Source organism: Muntiacus reevesi, chromosome 2 (genome assembly GCF_963930625.1).
Source record: "Muntiacus reevesi chromosome 2, mMunRee1.1, whole genome shotgun sequence".
Taxonomy (NCBI): domain Eukaryota; kingdom Metazoa; phylum Chordata; class Mammalia; order Artiodactyla; family Cervidae; genus Muntiacus; species Muntiacus reevesi.
In genome coordinates, this window is record NC_089250.1 from 138,146,408 (window position 1) to 138,172,059 (window position 25,652).

At 41.4% G+C, this 25,652-nt stretch overlaps 1 protein-coding gene across 1 annotated transcript in view; it reads left to right on the forward strand.

Moving 5' to 3' along the window:
* PLCE1 (phospholipase C epsilon 1) overlaps positions 1–25,652 on the forward strand; it is a 358,298-nt gene that overhangs the window by 267,530 nt on the left and 65,116 nt on the right. Inside the window, exons 6-9 of the mRNA XM_065922944.1 lie at positions 3,428–3,686; positions 5,717–5,922; positions 16,850–17,525; positions 25,242–25,409. Of these exons, the coding sequence (XP_065779016.1) occupies positions 3,428–3,686; positions 5,717–5,922; positions 16,850–17,525; positions 25,242–25,409 (1,309 nt within the window). The remainder of the gene's footprint in view (positions 1–3,427; positions 3,687–5,716; positions 5,923–16,849; positions 17,526–25,241; positions 25,410–25,652) is intronic.

The window sequence follows — 25,652 nt, forward strand, 5'->3', positions numbered from 1 at the left end:
CACCCCAGACCCACTGCTACCTAGTGTCACACTCCTATATTTGGCTTAAGGCTGAATTAGTCTTTACAAATAGATGGGTAAAACTACCAGGTTTAATAGTTCGTCAGCCAGAACAGTAGATACAGGAGGTAAGTTGCTGGATGTCCTTATGATGGAATGATAGTGGAGGAAGAGCTCACATGTGCACTTTAAAGTTTGAAAGCGTTTAGATTACAAGTAATTGAACTGCATCAAGATAACTGATTTTTTTTTTTAAAAACAATTAGAGGGGAAGGGGGCACAATCTAATTGTTAAGTGACTGCTTTTCTGTCACCTTTGTACATTTTGCTTTCTCGAACTAAATTCTCAGCTGTTTACAGGAAATGAGTAGAAGTACAAAGATTTACAAGCAGCAATATTTACTCAATTTTAATGTCAGTATAAAATAACCCAAATGTCAATGACACCTTGGTTTTAAAATAATAAAATAAAATAAACCAAATGAATAATAACAGAAAAATGAAGGAAATAACATGATGCATCCACACACTGGAATATTATTTAATCACCAAAAACAATGTTTATAATAATTTTAATATCACAGGACATCAAGTAACATATAATATATAAAACTACCTGGGAACAAAGCTGTCCATACTTAATAACCTCAGCAATATTTATACAACAAAATGTATAAAATATTTAGACCAGACGGACACAAATAGGATAAGTGCTGGAAGGAAATATACCTACTGTTTTCTGTGGTTGGAAGAACTGTGAGTGATGGTATTTTTGAGATTGTCTACAATGGGCATACCTTTTTAATCATGAAAAGAAATAAAGTTTTTTTTTAAAAAGTGTCAGTCCTCAGTCTAACAAAAAACCATTGCTATTTGCTAAGATTTGTCTCTTGCCCCACCCACATATCATGACTCATGAAAAAAAGGATGATCAGATAATGAGAACCAAGTCTCATTCATGTGTTCACTTCATTTATTTAAACCTCCATTCCATGCCCCCAAATGGATTCTCACCACCTTATAAGGAACTGTTTGTAGGATAAGTTGAACCCAGTTGGGGGAAATCAGGAGACAGTTTTATTTTTCTGACCTCACTGTCTTTCAAACCTGCCAATTGGCTCTTCTTTCCCTGAACTCTGGAATATACCTTGGGCCCCCTGTGTCTTTCCCTGTCACTTGTGTGGTTAATAAGCTGTCTCCTTCACCTATGCCCTTGAGCGCTAGTGAAACCCAGAATCATATGGCAGTGCCATAAAAGCAGGTCGCCTACAGCGTGACACCATTTGTATAAAGTTTAAAAATGCACAAACAATTGTACAAACTGCTTAGCAATATCTGCCCGACTTGAGAAAGTATGAGGAATTGTCAGGGAAGGAGTGCAGTAAAATTGCAGTCGTGGTCCCTTGTGAGGAAGGGAGGGGGGTGTGTTCACGGAGGAGTTCTCTGGGGCCTCAGCCATATTATGAATGCTTTAATTTTTTAAACTGAGAGGTTGATGCATGAGTGTTTGTCATGTTCTACTTCTTGATGTCTTTTGGATGTCTTAGATATTACCTAATGATTTTTTAACTCAGTCTGATATAAATCAGAGCTTCAAGTTTTCATTTAAAACTTCAATAAAAGGAGTCAAGGGACTTCTCTGATGGTCCAGTGGTTAACACTCCACACTCTACTGCATGGGACATGGGTTCAATCCCTGGTCAGGAAACTGAGATCCTGTATGTCACACTGCTGCTACTGCTGCTAAGTCGCTTCAGTTGTGTCTGGCTCTTTGTGACTCCATGGACTATATCCTGCCAGGCTCCTCTGTCCATGAGATTCTCCAGGCAAGAATACTGGAGTGGATTGTCATGCCCTCCTCCAGGAGATCTTCCCAACCCAGGGGTCAAACCTGTGTCTCTGATGTCTCCTGCACTGGCAGGAAGGTTGGTTCTTTACCACTAGTGCCACCTGGGAAGAAAAAAAAAAGGAAGAAAAACTTCACCCTTTCCCCAATTTCACAGCCCTACCAGTCTCAGAAAGCTGCAGTAAAAAAGAAAAAAAGCTGCAGTAGGTGGGAAGATATAATTTATCTTTTCTCTCCCTCTGTCTCCAGCTCAGGGTTCCTGCAGAAAACATGGGCAGGACAGGAGAGAAGAAGGGAGGAGGGGTAAAGGGAGCCAGTCTAACTTGACTGGGGCCGCTGTGGTCCAGCCTTGGTGACCCCACAGAGAGCCATGTGGGGTGTTTTCAGGGTCACTTCCTACTTACCTGTCCTAACTCCCCCCAGTTCCCGTCTGGAAGCAACCCCCTGTACCATCACCTGGAGAGGGGTGGTACACCCCCAGCCTGGCCCACCACTCAGTCCTCCCCCACAGCATCTAGTTCTGGAAGGCCTACCCTTACAGACTCTTTCCACTAGGGACCCCTTCTTTGGCGGGAAGCCTTTCAAGATAACTCAAGCCCCGCTGCCTCTCAGGGTCCATTCCAGACTCACAGAAAGCCCCAGCACTTTGCCCACCCAGGCTCTGCAGACGCAAAGCACGCCCACCGGATCCTTCTCCCTCACATAGCCATCCCGCGGCCCCAGGCAGCCTCTCGTCCTTACACTTTCCCAGGAAGTCACACACCAGGCAGCCCACATGATCAACAAGCTGCCAGGACATGGGCCAGCCTCTCCATGAAGTTCCCCGAAGCCCCTGAACTTGGGGAGATCTCCTCCTTCTCACTCACCATGTCCTGACAGCCATCTGCAAAGAAGTCCCCACTTAGCTGCTCAGACCCAGCTCTCTGCTGATGGAGGGTGGGAGACCTCTGCAGGAGAACACTTTGAGTCTCCTGGTGACGACATGCTGCCTCACTTTAGAAGATGGAGCTCAATGTCAGCTGTTGTTCTTAGCAGCAGTTTAAACATAGGAAGACTCTCATTTAACATCCTATTCTGCAAATGATACTTTAAGATAAGATCCCTCAAGATAGGCCAGTGACTTAATGTCAGTTGAAGCAGTTCAATAGAAGAGGCCAAAACAGGTTTTGTGGGCATCACTGCAGCACTGGCCTCATCCAGTTATGTTTAAAAGATCAAGAGGAGTGAATGGAACACATTTTCTGTGAGTGATCCTCCATGAATATTTGTAAAAACTGTATTACCCATCAGGTTTCCCTTTTGGGAAACCAGGAAAACTCAGACTTAAGGTTCGGTGCCCACCTTCCAAAATTAACTCCCCCCAATATGTGTTTTTGTATATATCTCTGTTTAATTTCATATTTCAATTTATTAAAGTAATATTCACATCATTTGGGGAACTACGTGGCAATGTGAATCCTAAATAAATATTAAAACAGAAAGAAAACATAAACAAATGAATTTCATACAGAATTTAAGCTGTCTACTGTTACGATATTATTTCTCCTTTGGTCTAAGAACAATGTCCCTGACTTGCCATAGGTCAAGGAAAGTTTTAAAAATGTGGCAGTTTATGGACCAGTCTGACCTGGAGACCATGAGGAGCCTGAAGGACGCCATGGCCCAGCACGAGTCTTCCTGCGAATACAGGAAGGTGGTGACACGAGCGCTGCACATCCCCGGCTGCAAGGTGGTTCCGTTCTGCGGGGTGTTCCTGAAGGAGCTCTGTGAGGTGCTGGACGGAGCCTCTGGCCTCATGAAGCTTTGCCCGAGGTACAATTCGCAGGAAGAAACTCTAGAGGTGAGACCTTTCAAAACTCTCATGATCTGGAGAGTCGTTGTTGCCTCCTGGCTTATCACACACAGAAGCCAGAAGCAAGACACCTCTGAGCCCGGGGCTATCCATTGTCACAGTTGTGCTGACTAACAGTTAGATCCTTGGGGGGTTCCCTGGTGGCTCAGACAGTAAAGAATCTGCCTGCAATGCAGGAGACCTGGGTTCGATTCCTAGGTTGGGAAGATCCCCTAGAGAAGGGAATGGCAGTCCACTCCAGTATTGTTGTCTGGAGAATTCCATGGACAGGAGCCTGACAGGCTACGGCCCATGGGGTCACTAAGAGTTGGACATGACTGAGCAGCTGACAGTTTCACTTTCACTAGATCCCTAAACATTCCAAAGAAAAGAAGGCCAACTAGCACTATTGGGGCTTTATATTAAGTTAGCTTTAATGGGGTAATGTACAAATGGTGTTGTTTTTCTGGGTGTTTTTTTTTTTTAAGGTTGATGGGATTTTACTCTCTTGTTAGGTGCAAATAGGTGAAGGGGATATAAGAAGTCAGATGAGAGTAGTAACTTTTTGGGGTCAGTGGAAGAAAGACTGAGGGAAAGTCAGTGCTGCCTTCTTTTCCTCCACTCTGGGAATTTGGCGTGTTCTCTGAGGATGTGCTCTGGGCTCCTGATCATGCTGTCCCCAGCCCATTGCTGCTCATTCCCAACCCCCAGCACGGGAAGAACCACATGAGCTTGGACTCAAGAGTATTGGGCTGTGCAGAGAAGAGGCACTGAGAAACAGAATATACAGACACCTCTCTATATGGTGTTTATAAATGAAAGAAGGGATTGAAAGGTGGGGGACTTTATAGAGAAATTTGAAGAGTCCCATGCCCGGAAGTCCCATACCTAAATCTAGAGTCATTCTCGCCATGGTACCAGCACCCACTGTTGACCTTACACACACACACTCTCCCCCTCTCTCCTCTCTCTCTCTCTTTCTCACCCTCATTCACACCCCTTCTTGGTGACAGTGGGAAGACTCTCCTAAAACTGCAGCCTCTTCCAGGTCTCCTGGGAGCAAAAGAATTACCTGGTATCAGGGAGACTTAGAGCCCCTGACAGGTGCTGGCAGCATTACTGGCTTCTATCTCCCTGACTTGTGAAAGGGTGCATAAAGTGCAAGAAGATACTTCCCCAGTGGTTCAGCGGTAAAGAATCTGCCTGCAGTGCAGGAGACGCAAGTTCAACCCCTGGTTTGGGAAGATCCCCTGGAGGAGGAAGTAGCTACCCACTCCAGTGTTCTTGCCTGAAAAAATCCCATGAACAGAAGAGCCTGGCAGGCTACAGCCCATGAGTCAAAAAGAGTCAGACACAACTTAATGACTAAATAACAACAACAAAAAAGAGTGCAAGAAATGAAGGAGAAAGCTTAAAGCAAGCCCCCCAAGCTGTACCCGCACAGGCTCCCTCACATCTCAAAAGTAGGGAACTCCATATCTCATGGCCTAGCCATCCCTCTGACCTCTGATGGAAGATACTTCCCTGATTACAAATACAGACAATAAGAGCTTATAAATCACCAGGAAGCCTCTGTGTTACTGTTAAGATATATGGGAAATAAAGCAAAATGTCCCCCTTCCTTGATCATTTCCTTGGGCCCCAGTAATTTTATCTGGTTCCATAGAATAATAGATTTCTGTCATGGTTTTCCTCAATTCTCACTACAGGAATAAAATAACTCTATCCTTCCTCTGTAAAGTGGCTAATCTTCTCCCTAGGGAACCTTGAAATAATATTGCTTTTCGTGTTATAAACTCGAAGTGGAGTGTTGATTCCTAGAGGGACTGAAGTTGTCTTAGTGGAAACAACAGTAAGTTTTGGTATTTCATGTGGTGAAAGGAAAAAATGTTTTTCCTGGAGGTTGGTTTTCCCCCCAATAAAATAGGCACAAATGCCATTATTTATGATTGTTATGATTTCGTTTCTCTAGCCAAGTAGGTTATTTAGATGTAGTATGTGAAACTGCGATAACAAATCCTCAATATATTTCTCTGTAGTTTGTAGCCGATTATAGTGGACAAGATAATTTCTTACAACGAGTGGGACAGAATGGCTTAAAGAATTCAGAGAAGGAGTCCACTGTCAACAGCATCTTTCAGATCATCAGGAGCTGCAGTCGAAGTCTGGAGACAGAGGAGGAGGACAGCCCCAGTGATGGGAACAGCTCAAGGAAAAATTCCCTGAAGGATAAAGCCCGATGGCAGTAAGTTTTACATGGGATGTTTTACATGAGATTTAAAAATTGAGATTCTCATTTCTTCTTTTTCCTACTCCAATTTGGTTTCAGTTGTAAATAGCATCCATGTATGTGTTAGTTGCTCAGTCGTATGCAATTCTTTGCAGCCCCATAAACTGTAGCCCAGCTTCCCTGGTAGCTCAGATGCTAAAGCATCTGCCTGCAATGCGGGAGACTGGATTCGATCCCTGGGTCAGGAAGATCCCCTGGAGAAGGATATGGCAACCCACTCCAGTACTTTTGCTTGGAAAATGCCATGGATGGAGGAGCCTGGCAGGCTACAGTCCATGGGGTTGCAGATAGTCACACACGACTGAGCGACTTCGCTTGCACTTTCAGACTGTAGCCCACCAGGCTCCACTGTCCATGGAATTTCCCAGGCAAGAATACTGGGGTGGGATGCCATTCCCTTCTCCAATAGTATCCAGAGTATACATTATAAATCAACTATACTTTGATGTGTTTGTGTATGTGTGTTAGTTGCTCACTTGTGTCCGACTCTTTGCAACCCCATGGACTGTAGCCCACCAGGCTTCTCTGTTTATGGAATTTTCCAGGCAGGAATAGTGGAGTAGGCTGCATTTTCTCCTGCAGGGGATCTTCCCGATCCAGGGATTGAACTGACATCTCCTGTATTTCTTGCCCTGGCAGGCTAATTTTACCACTGTGTCACCTGGGAAGCCCCAATACTTCAATTAAAAAAATAATTTTTTAAAAAGGGTTTATTAATTACTGGGTAAGTCATGGGGCAAATATTAACATTTTTAAATCAAATATACTGATTTAGTAGGATTGGCAGAGAAGGCAATGGCAACCCACTCCAGTACTCTTGCCTGGAAAATCCCATGGACAGAGAAGCCTGGTAAGCTGCAGTCCATGGGGTCACTAAGAGTCAGATACAAATGAGTGACTTCACTTTCACTTTTCACTTTCATGCATTGGAGAAGGAAATGGCAACCCACTCCAGTGTTCTTACCTGGAGAATCCCAGGGACGGGGGAGCCTGGTGGGCTGCCATCTATGGGGTCGCACAGAGTCGGACACGACTGAAGTGACTTAGCAGCAGCAGCAGCAGTAGGATTGGAGTCAGTCATACCCGGAAATCAGCACTGTTGCAGCTCCCCCCAACTTCTGATGATTCTAAGGCAGCTCATCACTGATTGACAAGCATTGCAATGCTTCCAGGATATCACTTTCAGGTGGCATCTGCAGTGTTGTGATTGCCTCGCTGTTCCGATTGCTGTTTATTGACAAGCATTGCAGTCCACCCATGACATGCTTGCTTAACCCAGGACCAAATGAGAAGTTCAGAAATCAATGGTCTTAGGGTAGCCGTTGCATCTCTTCAAGGCCATTTACTCATGGTCAAGCCCAACTCAAAGCGGAGTCTGATCCACCTGGAAGAATCCTTGAGCATGACCCAAAAGCAGAACATCTGCTGGCTTTGACATCTTGGCCACAAAAGGTTCTGTTTGTGTGGCATACTCATGAGTCATACCTGGCAGTTGTCTCCCAGTCCTTGTAAGACATCGCTGTTTGTTTTGCAAAGTCTTTCCTGGATGACTGTGTGTGCATGAACCTACATTGGGAAGAGACAGTGTTTCTGGAAAATAATTCCTTTGGAATGGTAGTGCTGGATCCTCAGGATCAGTTGTGAACTCAGAAATGAACGCCTTGTGCCTGAATCCCAAGTATTGTTATTAAAGAGATGAACCTATACACCCAGTTTTTCCAAAGCCTTTGAGCTTTTTTCCAAACCTCATCTCCTAGCTCATTCCCCCATAGGGAGGGGATCCAGGTGCTTAAAGATGAACCAATATTGTCCTTATCACAATGTCACATCCCTAAAGCTCAAATTTCACAAGTAGCTTCTACCAATTGTTCTTTTTAAGTTGGTTGTGAGTCAAAGATTATTTGAAAGTTTCTCACTAATTTTTGCTGATGTTGGTGCCATCATATATAAATAGAGAGAGGACCATCTACAAATAAGCACAGAGACTTCTCATAGCCCTTAACTCCTTAATCTACATCTATGTACCTGTCTCTATACATAGGTATCTATGTATATATCTACATCCTCCCACAAAATATTTTGTAAATGCTTATAAGAATAGATGTAAATAATTGAAGATATAAAGGGAAAAGGAAAGTAGGATAGGAAAAATAAACCATACAGAAATGTATACTATATTGTCTTTACAGTGACTAAATTTTGTTCTGAGATAGTGACCATAAAAAAGAGGGAATCAGAAGTCACAGTCTTTGTAAGAAAAATCAAACAAATGTTTGGGAGAGGCACACCTGTTCTTCATACTGAGATCTGGCTGAAATTCCTTCCTTAAATCCTCCAATAAAGGATATGTCATCTCTGAATAGATAAAATTTCATATGATTTTTTTTATAACAACCTTCACTTGGGGCTGTGTGTGTGTGTAGGTGTATATGTTACTTATAGGTGTTAGTCTTTCTAAAAATACTTTTAGGAATGCTTGTGACTAAGCTGGTAAAGAATCTGCCTGCAGTGTGGGAGACCTGGGTTCAATCCCTGGGATGGGAAGATCCCCTGGAGAAAGGAACAGCTACCCACTCCAGTATTCTGGCCTGGAGAATTCCATGGACTGTATAGTCGATGGGGTCGCAAAGAGTCGTGGACATGACTTAGTGACTTTCACTTCCCTTCCCTTCACTTTTGGTTGAGACTCAGAGACCAGGCCTCTGAGTGTTTCTTTACCATCTTTTTCCTTTTGACTAGGTTTCCTTCAAGTAATAAATTTCATACCTCATACCATCACCTCTTTTGAAATCATTATTTCCAATTCTCTACTTGTTCCTTTGTCCCCTCCCTAATCGTTTTATCATCTACATTCTAAGATCACTGCTTTTCTACTTCGCATTTTCTAGACTCCACTTGTAAGCACTCTTAGAAGGGAAAAAGAAGCACAAAATTGCAAATATTTCTTTTATAAAACCCAAGAAGTCAGATTGAAATCCTCACGTTGAAATTTATGTACTTCAGTAAATTTTCTTACCCCACATGATGGCTATTTTGAAAAGAACCACTGAACACACAAGATGAGGGTGGGGGTGTTTAATAGAATTCACTGAAATCAGATCAGCAAGCACAGTTTCCGGGACCATTTGCCAGGACTTGGGAATCCATTTCTGATTTGGAATCCTGCATTAAAATATCCAGTACAGGGCTGTGTGTGAAAAAGGGATTTCCAGATCTCAAAACCCACGGGAACTGTGCTTTGTTGTTGATTTTGCTGAAACAAAGACTCTGTAAACAGTAACCTCCAGCCCCTTTCCTATGGCAGCCACCAACCCTGTGAAAATTACATCAGAGAAAGAAGGGATGACCTCATGGTCATTTGGTTCACCCAACCTGTAGGGTGTCTAATAATTCTTCTCAAACATCTCAGCTACTCCTGCCAGAACACCCACTCAAAACATTGACAGAAACCCCAGAAAGATGGTCATAAGAAATTCAAGACCTCAGCAGGAAAGGAACAGGGTTGAAATAATCTCAAAATGTCAGTGAGATCTTAAGGGCATCAACTTATCATCTCCATGGACAGTTGAGAAAGTGGTGCCTAGAGAGGTGAAGTCACTTCCCTAAGTGGTGCCTAGCAGAGCTGGGTTGTGAGCCTGACTACGTGATCAACTGCAGGGCAGGCTCTTTCCTCCTGCAGTGTTGAAGGCATTTCTTGTCACTGTGGAACTCTCGACTTCTTTTTATTCCTAGTTCCTATAGATTAGGAACATCTAAATTCTAAAAGTAGCCCAGTTACATTTCATATGACCTATAAAGCTCATTAATAATGACTTTTCAAATTTACCAGTATGAAGAATAAATAAGTTTTGCTTGTGTGAGTGTAAGTCATGAAGGCATAAGAGTAGCGTATGGCACCATTGTAGGAAAATGGAAATGAAGAATATTTAGGTGTATAGAGAAGAGTGTTGGGTGCTATAGGAGCCACAAGTTCTTATTACCAACATTGTCCACCCTCTTAAAATACTTCTTTAAAAGGATTATTCCATTTGGAGAAGTTGGATATAAGCAGATAACAAGTTCAGGCAGAACCTTAGAAGGGAGGCTGTTTGGGATGATTCGGAACTCAAAGCTTGCAGTCACATTGTCTGGGACTCTATGTTGCCCCCACCACTTACTATTTGTGTCACCTCGGTAGGTGACTTAATCTTGCTCTTGTGCTGTGCTTAGTCACTCAGTCGAGTCTGATTCTTTGCAACCACATGGACTGTAGCCCACCAGGGTCCTCTGTCCATGGGATTCTCCAGGCAAGAATACTGGAGTGGGTTGCCATGCCCTCCTCCAGGGGATCTTCCCAACCCAGGGATCAAACCCAGGACTTCTGCATTGCAGGCAGATTCTTTACCTTCTAAGCCACCAGGGAAGCCTAGTAAGCCTCAATTTTATAATCTGTAAAATGGGAATGATTGTAATGCTTTATTTATAAGGTTGTTGTAAGGATTATGTGAGAGGATACATGTAAAATAAGGAATTTTGCATTATAAAGGCATATAAATGGTGGGAATTGTAATTAACGCTTACCATCACAAATAGCGGAGACCTTAAGGTATGGGCACTTGTGGCAACAGTCACCATTTGAGAAGCAGCCCTCAGTCACCCTGCCCTTCTTTATGGGAGAACACAGAGTATGCGCTGCTCTCCCATCCCAACAACCTCAGACACTTCCCTGAAAGATGACCCAACAAGGATAGAAATAAGAAAGCTAAACATGAGTTCCTTTGCTGTGTGCCTGAAACTATCACAACATTGTTAATCAACTATACTCCGATAAAAAGTAAAAAGTTTTTTAAAAAGCTAAGCATAAGGAAATAGAGTATCTGAGAAAAGATCATAGATACCAGGACTTGCCACACATACACATGCACACTTACGTGCACACATGAAATAATAAAATGATAGGAAACCAGTCACTGAATCTCCGTGAAGGATGGTGCAGCGTTATAAACACCAACCTCACAACATCCTTTAGGGACACCTGACTGCCTCCGCCCAGCCAAGAGCTTAACACGATCTCCTCCCACTCCATGGCTGGCTCTGTTAGGGGCTCCTGGGACTGGGGATACCCAGGAACCCTTCTCTTTCTCTTTTTTCCTGTCTGCTTGCCAGTACACCAGACCCAGTCCTGCTTTTATTACCATAACAAAGAAAGCCATTTCCCCGGTCTGCACAACATTCAAGGGCTTCCCAGGTGGTTCAGTGGTAAAGAAGCCGCCTGACAATACAGGAGACTGGGGTTTGATCCCTGGGTTGGAAGATCCCCTGGAGGAAGAAATGGCAACTCACTCTAGTATTCTTGCCAGATTAATTCCATAGACAGAGGAGCCTGGCGGGCTATAGTCCGTGGGCTCAGAAAGAGACAGAATGGAGCAACTGAGCATGCATGCACAACATTCAGTTTAAACTTTTTTATCACTTGAATCCCAGCATGAAACTTGGACCACATTTTTACAAAGAAGCAGTGTTTGTTTTTGTGGCTGTGTTTTAGGATATTGACTTTGCACACAAACTGGGCCATACTACTAGTATTTGACATGCTATTATTTATCAAGAGCCTACTTTTAAAGGAACACTGTTTTAAATACTTTACATTTAAATTAGTTAATCCTCAAAGCGATTCTATTTCGCTCAAGATCTCACATTTAGCAGGGCCAGAATTTAACCTCAGGCAGGCTGGCTTTAAAGTCCTTGCATTATGCAGCTATAATTTAGAAGCTGCCTATGGCTGAGGAAAGTGCTAAGTTAATTAAAAGCAAGAATTTGCCAGAAGCAAAGTTGAAACTCAATTTTATTACAGGGTACAGCTATAGCAAGTCCTTTGGAAAAAGTGCACCTTTTCATGTCTTACAAAATTAAATTTAGGCTTATCACTTGATGAATCATGTTTATATAATCCATTTAACTCTGCAGGAGTAACAAAATGTTATGAAAAAAATTAGTGCCAAGTCGCTTCAATCATGTCGGACTCTTTGCAACCCTGTGGACTATAGCCCACCAGATTCCTCTGTCCATGGGATTCCCCAGTCAAGAATACTGGAGTGGGTTGCCGTGCCCTCCTCCAGGGGATCTTCCTGAGTCTCTTGTGTCTCCTCCATTGGCAGATGAGTTCTTTACCACTAGTGCCACCTGGGAAGCCTGATAAGTAGCCCACTTTTCCCCTAATGTAAGATCTTCAGGGATTTCCCTGGTGGTCCAGTGGCTAAGACTCCACGCTCCCAGTTCAGGGGGCCGAGGTTCAATCCCTGGTCAGAGAACTAGAGTCCACATGCTGCATCTAAGAGTTCAAATGCCACAACTGAAAGATCCCTCATGCCACAATGAAGATCAAAGGCCCCATGTCCCCAACTAAGACCCAGTGCGGCCAAGTAAATAAATATTTTAAAAATAAATATTTTCTAAAATGAGTTATATTTTTAAACAGATTTTCATCATGGAACATTAGAAAGGTGTTTACCTGTCAATTTATAGTTTCTAACTGAAGGATGCTTCAGAACCTCTTCAGGGGTTGAATATAAACTTTCCTTCTCTTTTTATTTCTTGGTCCTCTCCTTAAGACATATGACCTAAATTTGACTAGGTAGGTTTTTTTTTGCCAGTACCACATCTTTGATGCCACTTGGTTCCTGAGTAACTCTTTAAGTCCCACCTAACTCCTTCTTGTAAACCCACAGAAACTTGTCTCCTGAGAGAATCAGGCACAGAAGTGCATAAAATTCACTATATGATGTAAGAGACAAAGCTACTAGTTTCTTTCTTAAAGTGATCTTATTTTATTACACCTGCCAATTTTATCTTGGGCATTAGTCCCTAGAAGACTGCCTTTTAGAGGAATTATTAACACCTAACATTAGTTCTTTTGTGTCTAAAATAGAACTGATGCTAAGAAAGATAGTGTCCATTCTCTCCCAGCTTACATCATAGCTGAGCAGTTGAAACAGGCTCCAGAAAAGCCTCATAATTTTTCTTTTCCAGATACGACTTTTCATAATGCCTATAGTTTTTCACTGGAAAATATTTGATTTAGCTCAGAACTCAAATTAAATGGGATATGGAAAACACCATTTCTCTTGCTAAATTAAAACCAGAAGTTCTATGTCCAAATTAACATATGTTACATTTCATGGGTATTGATACTCTCCAATTGAATCCTTTTTGCTCTTAGGGGAAAAAAAAAAACAACAAAAACACCAGCAAGCAGTGTGACAGGGAGAACGTGGAAATGGTCCCAGAGAAAGGAAATAAAAAGATTAAAGAACTTGGATGTGGCCCTGAGGAAAGCCCCTCTAGAGGAACAGCTGGACTGATTTAGCCTAGAGAAAAGGAAGTGGGAAGGAGAAGAAGCAGGATAAAACCTTGATCTTTTTTATGTTTAATTATAGTCATGTACTTTACTGAGCCAGAGTCTGTGCTGAATCACTTACCAGTATTATCTTATTTGAGCTTCACCATTACTCTTTGAAAGTGGGTATTGTCTTTTTGCCATTAGCAGATGAGTAAAGTGAGGGTCAGAGAGGTTGAGTGATTTGACTAGATCACACAGTGAAGAGGTAATAGAGTCTAACATTAAACCCAAAGTGAATAGAGGCTGTGCCCCTAACCACCTTGCTACATATATGTATAGAATGGACAGAAGTATTATGTAAGAGAACCTGAGTATTGGTTTCCCATTGTTACTGAGAGAAATTTCAGAGAGACTGATAATTTAAATACAAAAGATTTTCTTCCTTTCTCATTCTTTCTTCACTTTTTATGGTGAGATGTAACAATAAGAAAAGTGCATTAAAAAGAATGGATTTGCACCTAAAACTCAGATCTTAAATTCTAATAAGCCTTCAGTGAAAGAAAGCAAAGCTCCTTGGAGAGATGACTGCTTCTAGGACTGGGGCAGGAAATATATAAGATGAGCCTGGAGTATCTTGTGCTAGAAAAAGTAAATAAGTGCTGAGGAAAAAAAACTAAAACAATAATGAGGTTATATCAAAGATGCACAAGAGCCAATGGAAAGTTATATTCTGTTGGCCAAAGCTGGAGCAATTTGAGTAACAAAATAAAATAGTATTAGATTATAACCCAAGTAAGTAAGTGAAAATCGCTCAGTCGTGTCCGACTCTGCAACCCCATGGACTGTAGCTTGCCAGTTTCCCCTGTCCATGGAATTCTCCAGGCAAGAATACTGGAGTGGGTAGCCATTCTTTTCTCCAGGGAATCTTCCCAACTCATGGATCAAACCCAAGTCTCCTGCAATGAAGGCAGATTCTTTACCGTCTGAACTACCAGAGAAGCTTTGATTATAACCCAAAGTATTACATAAATATTCACAAGTCCATGTATGTAAGTGATAACAAAGCAAACACATGGGGGAGAAGAGACAAATTTCTCATGCAGAATTCCAAATAACTTGTGTGGATACTCTGACCTCTAGGTGGTAGAGCAGACTCACCTTTCCTTATGTGTGGGCTGCACACAATGACTTCCTTCCAAAGGGGACAATGTAGAAAGGAGGTTGTTGTTTTTTTTAAGTAACTTTAAGTGGACACTGTAAAGTGGACACTGACTAGCACTACCTCAGCCAGGTAAGCATCAATAGCATAAGCCCTGTTGATAGTATATTCCCTGGATATGATGTGACAAGAATGGCACTTTGCCTCTGTGGTCTTCCTCCCCAGAACCCAGAGCACCAGAATAATTATGAGAAAATTATCAGGCAAATTCTAATTGTTGGTCATTCTACAAAAATTCCTGACCACTGTTCCTCAAAACTGTCAAAATCATAAAATCAGGAAAAGTCTGAGAAACAATGACATAAAGAAATATGAAGGTTAAATGTAATATGGGCTCCTGGATGGAATCCTACAAGAGGAAAGGGAAATGGGTAAAAAACTAAAGAAATCTAAACAAAGTATGTGCTGTGCTGTGCTAAGTCATTCAGTTATGTCTGACTCTTCACAACCCCATGGACTGCAGCCCACCAGGCTCCTCTGTCCTTGGGGATTCTCTAGGCAAGAATACTGGAGTGGGTTGCCATGCCCTCCTCCAGGGGATATTCCCAACCCAGGGTTCCAACTCAGGTCTCCCGCATTGCAGGTGGCTTCTTTACTGTCTGAGGAACGCAGAGAAGGGCATCCTTGGGTGGGCTTGAACCACCAATCTTCCAGTTAACAGGCAAAGGCAATAATGCCACCGATCATGCCACAAAGACTAATACAAATACTAAACAAAGTATAAGACCAATACTAATACTAAGCAAAGTATGGGCTTTAATAAATAGTAGTGTTTTGTGGTATTGGTTCATGAATTGTGTCAAATACACCACCCTAATGTAAGATGTTAATATAATAGGAAAAAAGGTATATGGGGTATGCTATCTTTGCAATTTCTCTCCTAATCTAAAACTATTCTGAAAAAATTTTTAAACTAATGTTTTTGAATAGTTTCAAGTGAGTGTATGTGTAGCTACCATCCATTATCAGTACCCATAAACCCCTTTTTTCCTGTCTGTTATGTCACCATCTTTCCCCCTAGAGAAAAATTCACTTTTGTCATAATATATTCTGTTTTTCTTTATAATTTTACCACTTTATGCCTCTCTAAACAATATAGTATAATTTTTCCTTTTTTGAAATTTATATTAATGTAATCATGCAACATGTATGCCTGTATGTCCTGCTTAAGATTTGTCTGTGTTGTTGCAGGTGGTTAACCATTGCATGTTTACTTTCATGGCTGTGCAGGCTGGTGTTATATGAATACATCAAATTTTATTTATATATTTGATTGTTGCTGGACGTTTGGGTGGTTTCCAGTGTTTCCAGTGTGGATTATTTGAAAAGGATCTTTTGGTCATCAGATTTGTGAGATTTCTTGTGGATTTCTTTTCTTTCTTAAGAATATCTGTTTATGTGAGGCATGGAAGAAGAACATTTTCCTGTTTGAAAGCAGGAGTGGAATCTTGCTCAGGGACCAGGATCTAGACCGAGAGTCTGAGAAGCCCAAGGCCGCTTCTCAGACCTCGCCAAGAGGCTGTCAACTGCCCAAGTGTCTCGAGGTGATGGGAATATCCCTTCCCAGGGATGTATGGACCAATTCCTCAATTTTACCCACCCCTTTGCTAGTGATTTCTGTGGATCAAGCAGTGAAAAGCCTTGACCTTAGTAACAGTTTCTCATGCTTTGAAGAGAATGAGTCTCTCTTAGGCACATTCCTACCAAAGTAGCCAAATAGAAGAAAGAGAGTCAGGCAGACCAAATTCCTGCCTTGGGTAGGTCTCTTCTGAGCTGGGTTACCTGGAGCCAGTTACTCACCCCTCCTGAACCTCAGTTCCTCCATAGATTAAAAAAAAATATGTGTACTTGTGGCTGATTCATATTGCTATATTGCAGCAGCCAACACAATATTTTAAAACAATTATCCTCCAGTTTAAAAAATTTTTTAAAATAATAATAAAACTTACTTTGCAAGTAGGTCATATTAATTGCAAAAATGTGTGTATTTAACACAAGAGGAAAGACTAATAAATAATGAAGATTGTTGTTTACATTAAAAATACAATAATATAGTAGTTCCTTTATTCAACCTGCTCCAGTACTCTTGCTTGGAAAATTCCATGGACAGAGGAGCCTGGCGGGCTACAGTCCATGAGGCCTCAAAGCCTATGGTCAGACATGTTATTAAATATAAGGTTTTAGAATACCGCTATATAAAATCACTCTGACTTGTAGCATTTTATATTTCCTATGCTAATTTGAATTTATAATGGAATGAAAAATGATGCCAGTATCAGTGAAAGATTTTTGTTGTCCTTACTTCTGATTATAAGACAGATCAAATTTGTAATTCTTTCTGTCAGGTTTATAATTGGAGATTTGTTGGATTCTGAAAATGACATCTTTGAGCAGTCCAAAGAATGGGACTCTCATGGATCGGAAGAGCCACAGAAAGCCTTTGACCATGGGACGGAGCTCATCCCATGGTACGTGCTGTCCATCCAAGCTGATGTGCACCAGTTCCTGTTGCAGGGGGCCACAGTCATCCACTACGATCAGGACACGCACCTCTCTGCCCGCTGCTTCCTCCAGCTTCAGCCTGACAATAGCACCTTGACCTGGATGAAACCCACCACTGCTTCCCCAGCCAGTGCTAAAGCAAAACTTGGTGTGCTCAGTAACACATCTGAGCCTGGCAAATTCCCGTTACTGGGCAATGCTGGATTAAGTGGCCTGGTGGAGGGGATCTTGGATCTGTTTGCAGCAAAGGCTGTGTACATGGGACACCCTAACATTGATATACACACTGTGTGTGTTCAGAACAAATTGAGTAACATGTCTCTCTCAGAGACTGGTGTGACACTGCTCTACGGGCTGCAGACCACGGACAATAGATTATTGCACTTTGTGGCACCAAAGCACACAGCTAAAATGCTCTTCAGTGGATTGTTGGAGCTCACTAGAGCTGTGAGGAAGATGAGGAAGTTCCCTGACCAAAGACAGCAGTGGCTGCGGAAACAGTACGTCAGCCTTTACCAGGTAAGGGGAAAGGGATGCAGCCTTCCCTGTCTCCTTGGTAGTATAATTCTCCAGATTTATCTTGTAAAAACACACTGGACAACTAGACCACCAAGGTTCATTTTCCCAGCTCTGACAACTGTCTACCTGAGTGATGTTGAACAGCTTTTACTTAACCTCTCTGTGCCTTAGTTTCTTATCTATAAAGTGAGAAAAATAATGATATTACTCATATTGTCCAAAGGGTGACTGTGAGGCTTGACTGAGCTAATATGTGTAAAGCCATAATGTAAATTCTATGTATAAAGCATAGTGTCTGGCTCAAAGTAGGTCCTATTATTATTTTGTATGAAAATAGTGACTTCTCACATCTGGAAAGAAACAAGTTAATATAAGCATTTTCACTTAAAGTGAAAATGGAAAGCATTGTAATCTGAATGCTTTTATACTAATTAGGGACTAGCTGATGTGTTGGAAATCTTCACTTTGGAAACCGAAATCCTATTTCATCTTCTAATGTGCTCCATGACTCTCAGAGAGTTATTTAATTTACTGTGTATTGCTGCCAAACCGTAGAACTTGTAAGATTAAAAGAAACATTCCCAAATGTGAGATAGTCACAACTAGAGTTCTTCCAAACCTCATTTGTAGTGGCAACAGCCCTTAGGAGGCAGCTTAAACTGAGTGATTTTTTTGTTAACCCTGAAGTATCAAGATCCCTGGGTTGGGAAGATCCCCGGAGAAGGAAATGGCAACCCACTCCAATATTCGCCTGGAAAATTTCATGGACAAAGGAACCTGGCATGCTATACAATCCATGGGGTCACAAAAAGTCAGACATGGTTGAGCAACTGAGCACACACACACGCATCAGGTACTTTGACCCTCCAGCCAAAGGTCCACCAGCACTGGGTTGGATGAGGTGGTGAGAAGAGACACAGGTGTAGCTAGAACCACATGCTTATGGAGGAAGGAGGGCAGAGAGTGCTTGGAAATTGAGTCATAAACCCCACTACAAGGTGACACTATTGGTGGGATTGTCAAATGAGTTGTATAGAGTATTCAGTTTTTCTTTGCTATATTTTTGTGTCTTGAGTGAGTGAAAGTAGCTCAGTTGTGTCTGACTCTTTGAGACCCCATGGACTATACAGTCCATGGAATTCTCTAGCCTAGAATACTGGAGTGGGTAGCCTTTCCCTTCTCCAGGGGATCTTCCCAGCGCAGGGATTGAACCTAGGTCTCCCACATTGCAGGCAGATTCTTTACTAGCTGAGCCACAAGGGAAACCCTTTTCTATCTTATGGGGGATGAATTATCTTTTGTAGTGTCACAGAACAAATACCACTGTGACTTAAATTACTCAAAGGATTGATTTTCGTGTACTTTTCATAGTTCTAACATGTTTCTGACAATTTAAAACATTTTCTGCTCTGGAATGTTAGTAGAGTCACATGTGTAAAACCCCTTCTTTCCCCTTTCCCCACATCCATACAGTACTTAATGAGTAGAGATCTATCCTGAAGAACTCAGTTAATTAATAAGCACTTGGGCCTATATACATGATTATGCTGCACTGCACAAAGCCAGTTTTAGTTAACTCATCTAAAATGGAAACCAACGGACCTCTCTGGTGGTCCAGTGGCTAAGACGCCTTGCTCCCAATACAGGGGGCCCAGGTTCTATCCCTGGTCACAGAACTAGATCCCACATTCCACAACTAAAGATCCCACATGATGCAACTAAGACCTGGCACAGCCAAATAAATAAATATTTTTTGAAATAAAATGGAAACCAAAAATGCTTGCTTCCTGTCTACTGCACAGGGAACTCTCAGTGGTGCCGGCTGTTTGGAAGGAAGGTCTCCAGGAGCTATTATGAGTATTGGTTTTCAATTACAGTAATTCCTCAGCCTTCTACAGTCATGAAAATGCATTCAGTCTGGTCATGAACCAAAGTCTTTGGGCTCAATTACAGTCACTGTCACAAAACCTCTGTGGTTTATTTGCTCCATGTTTTTCCTTCCCAATCTTACAAAGTAGCTGAATTAACATGTAAAGCCTACTTAGTTTCTCATTACTAAGTTCACAGTTACTGTACTGTGGCTCAGGTGGTAAAGAATCTGCTTGCAATGCAGGAGACCCGAGTTTGATCCCTGGGTCAGGAGGATCCACTGGAGAAGGGCATGGCTACCCACTCCAGTATAGGAGCCTAGGGGGCTATAGACAATGAGGTCGCAAAGAGTCGGATACAACTGAGGAACCAACACACAGCACAAAGTTTCTCATTTACCCTGGCAACCTTCAGTTTATGCTGAGGGGGCACCAGATGAGACCACAGACAATGGATGAGAAAAGGTGCTGCTGGAGCTGAGACAGAGGAAGTGACTTGGAGCGGACTTGGTCTTACGCAGTTATAACCACAGCTATATCCCTCCCTTTCTCTCCACCCCCATCCTTCCACCCCTGTGAGGAACCAAGCTGTCACAGTGTAAGGGCAAAAAGCCTCCATATACCTCAGTCACTTCTGAAAACATAGATGGCATTCATCCTCAAAACAATGTATTACACAAGCTGCCTAAGACAGACAAGAGTCTTAGACACTCAAGATTTCTTTCTTTCTTTTTTTTTTTTTAAGTGAAAAAGGTCAACAGACTACTCATTTTCCCATCATATAGACCAGTTCCCAAATTGTATCAGGGAATATTAAAAAGATGCTAATTTGGCACTTGGAGAACAAAAGGTCAAATAGGTATTATCATTCTAAATCCCCCCTTGGTGATTTATAATACAGCTTAGCGTACTTAAAACTCTGAGAAGTCCCAAAGTACAAAAGAAATTTTTAAACTTATCTATAAACTAAAGAAACATATGGAAGATCTTGATTTCTTCCAAACTTCTGCTAACAGCCATATAAGAATATATCTTTATCCCCAATTTAGGAAGAGCTTATTTAGAAAATAATCTTCCTAACATCCAAGTCCTCGTCTGTGATAAATGTTTGCAGTGTTACTTTCAAATACAAGTATTTTAGTGCTAGTGAATATAAACTAAGCTAATGAAAATAGTAGTAAGAGATAAAGCAAAAGACAAGAAAAAATAGTGACTTCTGTTTTTGTTTGTTTGGTTTTTGGGGGGGGGCTCTGCTCTTGAGTCTTTGTTGCAGTATATGGGCTTCTCTTTTTTTCCAAGCACGAGCTCTAGAGCCCGTGAGCTCAGTAGTTGTGGCATGGACTTCATTCCCCCAAGGCATGTGGGACCTTAGTTCCCTGGCCAGGGCTTGAACCCGAGTCCTCTGCATTGAAAGACAGATTCTTAACCCCTAGACCACCAGGGAATTCCCAATAGTGATATTTGTAACAAAGTCTAGGAATACAAGAAATTTTTAAAAAGCAAACTGTGCAGAAATTTGATATGGGATGTGGAAGAAAGGTTGGTATCATGAGCTTTGGCTCAATGTTATGGGCAGAGCTTAAGAACTCGTATATTTGGAAAGATCTCTGGGAAGCTAAGGAGGTTATACACAGGATTATCAGTAAACTTCTTTGTAAGCAACAGAAACAGATTCTGGCTATCTCCAAGGAAAAAAGTGGGGCATCTATTTAAAGAGTTAGATTGTTTTAAGAGTCTTTAAGGTATCATATGCAAAGATATGCCAAGTTAAAAGTACATGAATTTTTAAAAAAAATATGTATTTATTTAGCTCCATGGGTCTTAGTTGTGGCACTCAGGATCTTAGATCTTTGTTCCTGCATGCTGGATCCTTAGTCTTGGGATGCAGGATCTTTTCATTGTGGCATGCAAACTCTTAGTTACAGCTTGTGGGATCTAGTTCCCTGACCAGCGGCTGAACCCAGGCCCCCCGCAATGGGAATGTGGAGTCTTAACCAATGGACCACCAGGGAAGTCCCAAAAGTACATGCATACTTTTTAAGGAGTCAATTTCCTAATTCTCAGTGTTCACATGAACCATTTTCTAAAACCGAGAATGTACCTTCACTTGCTATAGCCCAAATTTAAAATAGAAGGTACATCTTTCATCCATCCCAAACAAGGTTATTGTTTTGTGTAAAACAAAAGGAAGATTCAAAGTACATTTTAGTTCCCAGAAAGTCTCCTTTAAAGATTAAACAAAGGCATCCTGCCTTTTACAGGCCTAAAATACTTCCATTAATAGTAAAGCTTGGCCCATGTTAGGATGTTCTGAATTTATGAAAACCAAAGCAGTAGAGGCTGATTCTTTTATATGTACATGGTAATGGGTCTATTAAATTTTATTAAAGATTTTATTTTTTAGAGCATTTTTAGGTTTATTATAAAATTGAAAGGAAAGTACAGAGATTTCCCATAAACCTCCTGTCCCCACACATACATGGCTCCCCCATTATCAACATCACTAACAAGAATGATATATTTTTTACAAAGGATCAGTTCAGTTCTGTTCAGTCACTCAGTTGTATCCAACTCTTTGCGACCCCATGGACTGCAGCATGCCAGGCCTCCCTATCCATCACTAACTCCCGGAGCTTAGTCAAACTCATGTCCATTGAGTCAGTGATGCCATCCAACCATCTCATCCTCTGTTGTCCCTTTCTTCTCCCATTTTCAATCTTTCCCAGCATCAGGGTCTTTTCCAAGGAGTCAGTTCTTCACATCAGGTGGCCAAAGCTTCAGCATCAGTCCTTCCAATGAATGCTCCGGACTGATTTCCTTTAGGATTGACTGGTTGGATCTCCTTGCAGTCCAGGGGACTCTCAAGAGTCTTTTCCAACACCACAGTTCAGAAGCATCAATTCTTTGGTGCTCAGCTTTCTTTAGAGTCCAACTCGCACATCCATACATGATTAATGGAAAAACCATAGCTTTGACTAGACATCCTTTTACAAAGGATGAACCTACGTTAACATGTCGTAATTTCCCAAAGTCCATAGTTTACCTTAGAGTTCTCTCTTGGTGCTGTACATTCTATGGACTTGTACAGATAAAATATACTGACATATATCCCTCACTACAATACCATATGGAGCATTTTTGCTGCCCTAAATATCCTGTGTGCTCTGCCTGTTCATCTTGCTCCCACTCCATCCCACTCTCTCCTAGCCCCTGCAACCAGTGATCTTTTTATTGTCTCCATAGTTTTGCCTTTTCCAGATGTTATATAGTTGGAATCATAGAATATGTAGCCTTCTCAGATCGGTTTCTTAAGTTTTCCCCCATGTCTGCTTGTGGCTCGATAGTTCATTTCTTTTTATTACTGAGTGAAGTTTGATTGTCTTAGTGAACCACAGTTTATTCATTCATTCGCCTACTAAAGGTTTCTTGGTTGCTTCCAAGTTTTGGCAATTATGAATGAAGCAAGTGTAAGTATCCATGTTCAGGTTTTGGTATAGATACAAGTTTCCAACTCATTTGGGTAAATATCAAGGAGTGTGATTGCTGAATCATACAGTAAAAGTGTGTTTAGTTTTGTAAGAAACTGCCTTCTAACGTGGCTGTAACATTTTTAATTCGCACCAGCAGCAAATGAGAATCCCTATTGCTCTGCATCCTCACCAGCATTTGGTGTTGTCAGTGTTCTCAATTTTGGCCATTCTAATAGGTGTGCAGTTGTACCTCCTTGTCTTATTTCACATTTCTCTGATGACATATGACGTAGAACATCTTTTCATATGCTTATTTGCCATCTGCATATATATTTTGGTGAGGTGTCTATCAAATTCTTTGACCTATTTTTTGATTGAGTCATTTGTTTTCTTATTGTTGAGTTTTAAATTTTTTTTGTACATTTTGGATAACAGACCTTTATCAGATATTTCTTCTCAAATATTTTCTCCCAGCCCGTGACTTGTCTTCTAACTTTCTTGACCATGTCTTTTGCAGAGAAGAGCTTTTAAATTTTAATGAAGTGGTCTACTCTGTTTAAGCATTAGGTTTAATGTTTAAAAATGTATTAGTTAAAACCCATAGATAAAATTTTACAGAATTTTTTTGTAATCAGAGTATGTTATGCAATAAGGTAGTTAAAAATCAGCTTATGAAATTGTGTCACTTTGCAGTCAGTTTGGTGATATATTAGCAGGAACTCTCTCCAGCAGATCTGCACCAGGTGGAATCATCTCCAGCCGTTTTCATTCTTTGTATCACTCCATTCAAGATTCATTTTCCAGGGGTGGAGGTTTTTTTAACTTTTTATTTTGTATTGGGATATAGCCAATTAGCAACCAGTGTTGTGACAGTTTCAGATGAATAGCAAAGGGACTCAGCCATATGTATACATGTATCCATCCTCCCCCAAATTCCCCTCCCATTCAGGCTGCCTCATAACATTGAGCTGTACTGTAGGACCTTGTTGATTATTATTCATTTTAAATATAGTAGTGTGTACATGTCAGGGGTGGTGAGTTTGATTGACTTATTTGGATCCTATACCAACCATTGGTCAAGGGAGGATGTTCCCCATTGACTGATAGACCCAAGACAGTATCCAGTGACAAGAGATAAAGTAAACTTGGATATGGTTAAAGAAAAGAAAAATGACCCACAGACAGGCATAAATCACAGATATTCAGGACAGAAGCTCACCAAAAGGTTTCATCACATATCATTCAAAAGATCACCAAGTATCCAATTCACTAAGCATCCTGGGATCCGTAATGGGATTCAGGAAGTAGGAGGTCACAACTCAGGTCATCAAATCAGATAGTCATGGAACATTAGGAACAAGCACAGACATGAAGGTGCAAACACACACACACATGCACACATGTTTGCGCACAAAGTCGCTTTATTATTTGCATATTATCTACAACAAAGCCAAAATCTATTTATAAGCACATCTTTGCATTTGCAAAGGAGGACTAACCTTAAAAACTTGTAGAAAGTAAAGATAGTAAATAGAAATAGATTTAAAAGGTGCTTTTTCTATGACTTGTGAAACATCAATATTGTCTTCAATTTATATGTGACTTTTTGTAGTTTTATTAACTTTCCTGACTTACAAGGAGAATTGTTGAACACTGTTTAATTACTCCATCCCTTCTGATACTCAGTGCATGTTACATAGAGCTGCCTTACAAGAAACAGCTATTGTAAACCATTATGTACCCACTGAGGATGTTTTCACTGCTCAAGGCATCATAATATGCGTGGTGTTCTGAGTCCCCTGGGCTCTCTGTCCTTGGATATCAGTCACTGAAGAAGATGGCAGCTCAATTACTTGAGGTGCCCCCAAAGCCCTTCAAAATGAATTTCATGTACTCCACCTACTCTGACTTCAAGTCAGACTGTCCCAAGCATCAAGCTAGGTAAAAATATAGCTAGAGTGATGAAACAACAAATAGAACTTGATTTTACTTCAATAGAGTCATACACACATATACCCCCTCCAAGTCCTTCAAAGCCCAGATTTACAAAGTACATCTTAATGAATTTGCCTGCAGTGATAATGCTGAAACATAACTTCTGAAAGTGGAAAGGGAAATTTTTTTGTTAATCCCAATTGAACGTGGCTATATTAAAGCACAACACTGGAACTCAGCTGGATTTGACCAGGACCACATAGGACTTGATGAAATCCCCAACAGAGAGTCCGGACAGTTAGAGCCGCTTGGGTGGCCAGATCATTATTCTTTGGTGACAGCCTGTGCTCCTCTGCCTCTGGGAATTTCCGAAAGCCTTTGATACATTTACTCCCCCTTTACTCATTCTTTCCTTATGGGTTCAGAATGTGTCTCTTTTACAGGAGGATGGACGATATGAAGGCCCAACTTTGGCTCAAGCTGTGGAGCTGTTTGGTGGCAGACGATGGAGTACTCGAAACCCCAGCCCTGGGACATCAGCAAAGAGCGTCGAGAAGCCCAACTCCTTAAGTATAAGCAGCGCCAAGAAAAAGAAGAAAATCCTTATGAGGGTAGGGTGTTACTTGTTTATTAAGCATCCAACCCAATCATCTGGGACCACTGTATAACCATAAACTATTTTAGGTCATTTGGATTGGGGACAAGGTGAGATGTAAAACAAATAAAATACAAGAGCTTACCAAGTGCCCACTGGATGCCAAGCCCAGTACTAGGAACTGAGTCACCACCAGCAAAAAGTCAGGGTCCATAGAGGGACACAGAGATGCTAACAAACACAGTGAGATCTAAGTGAG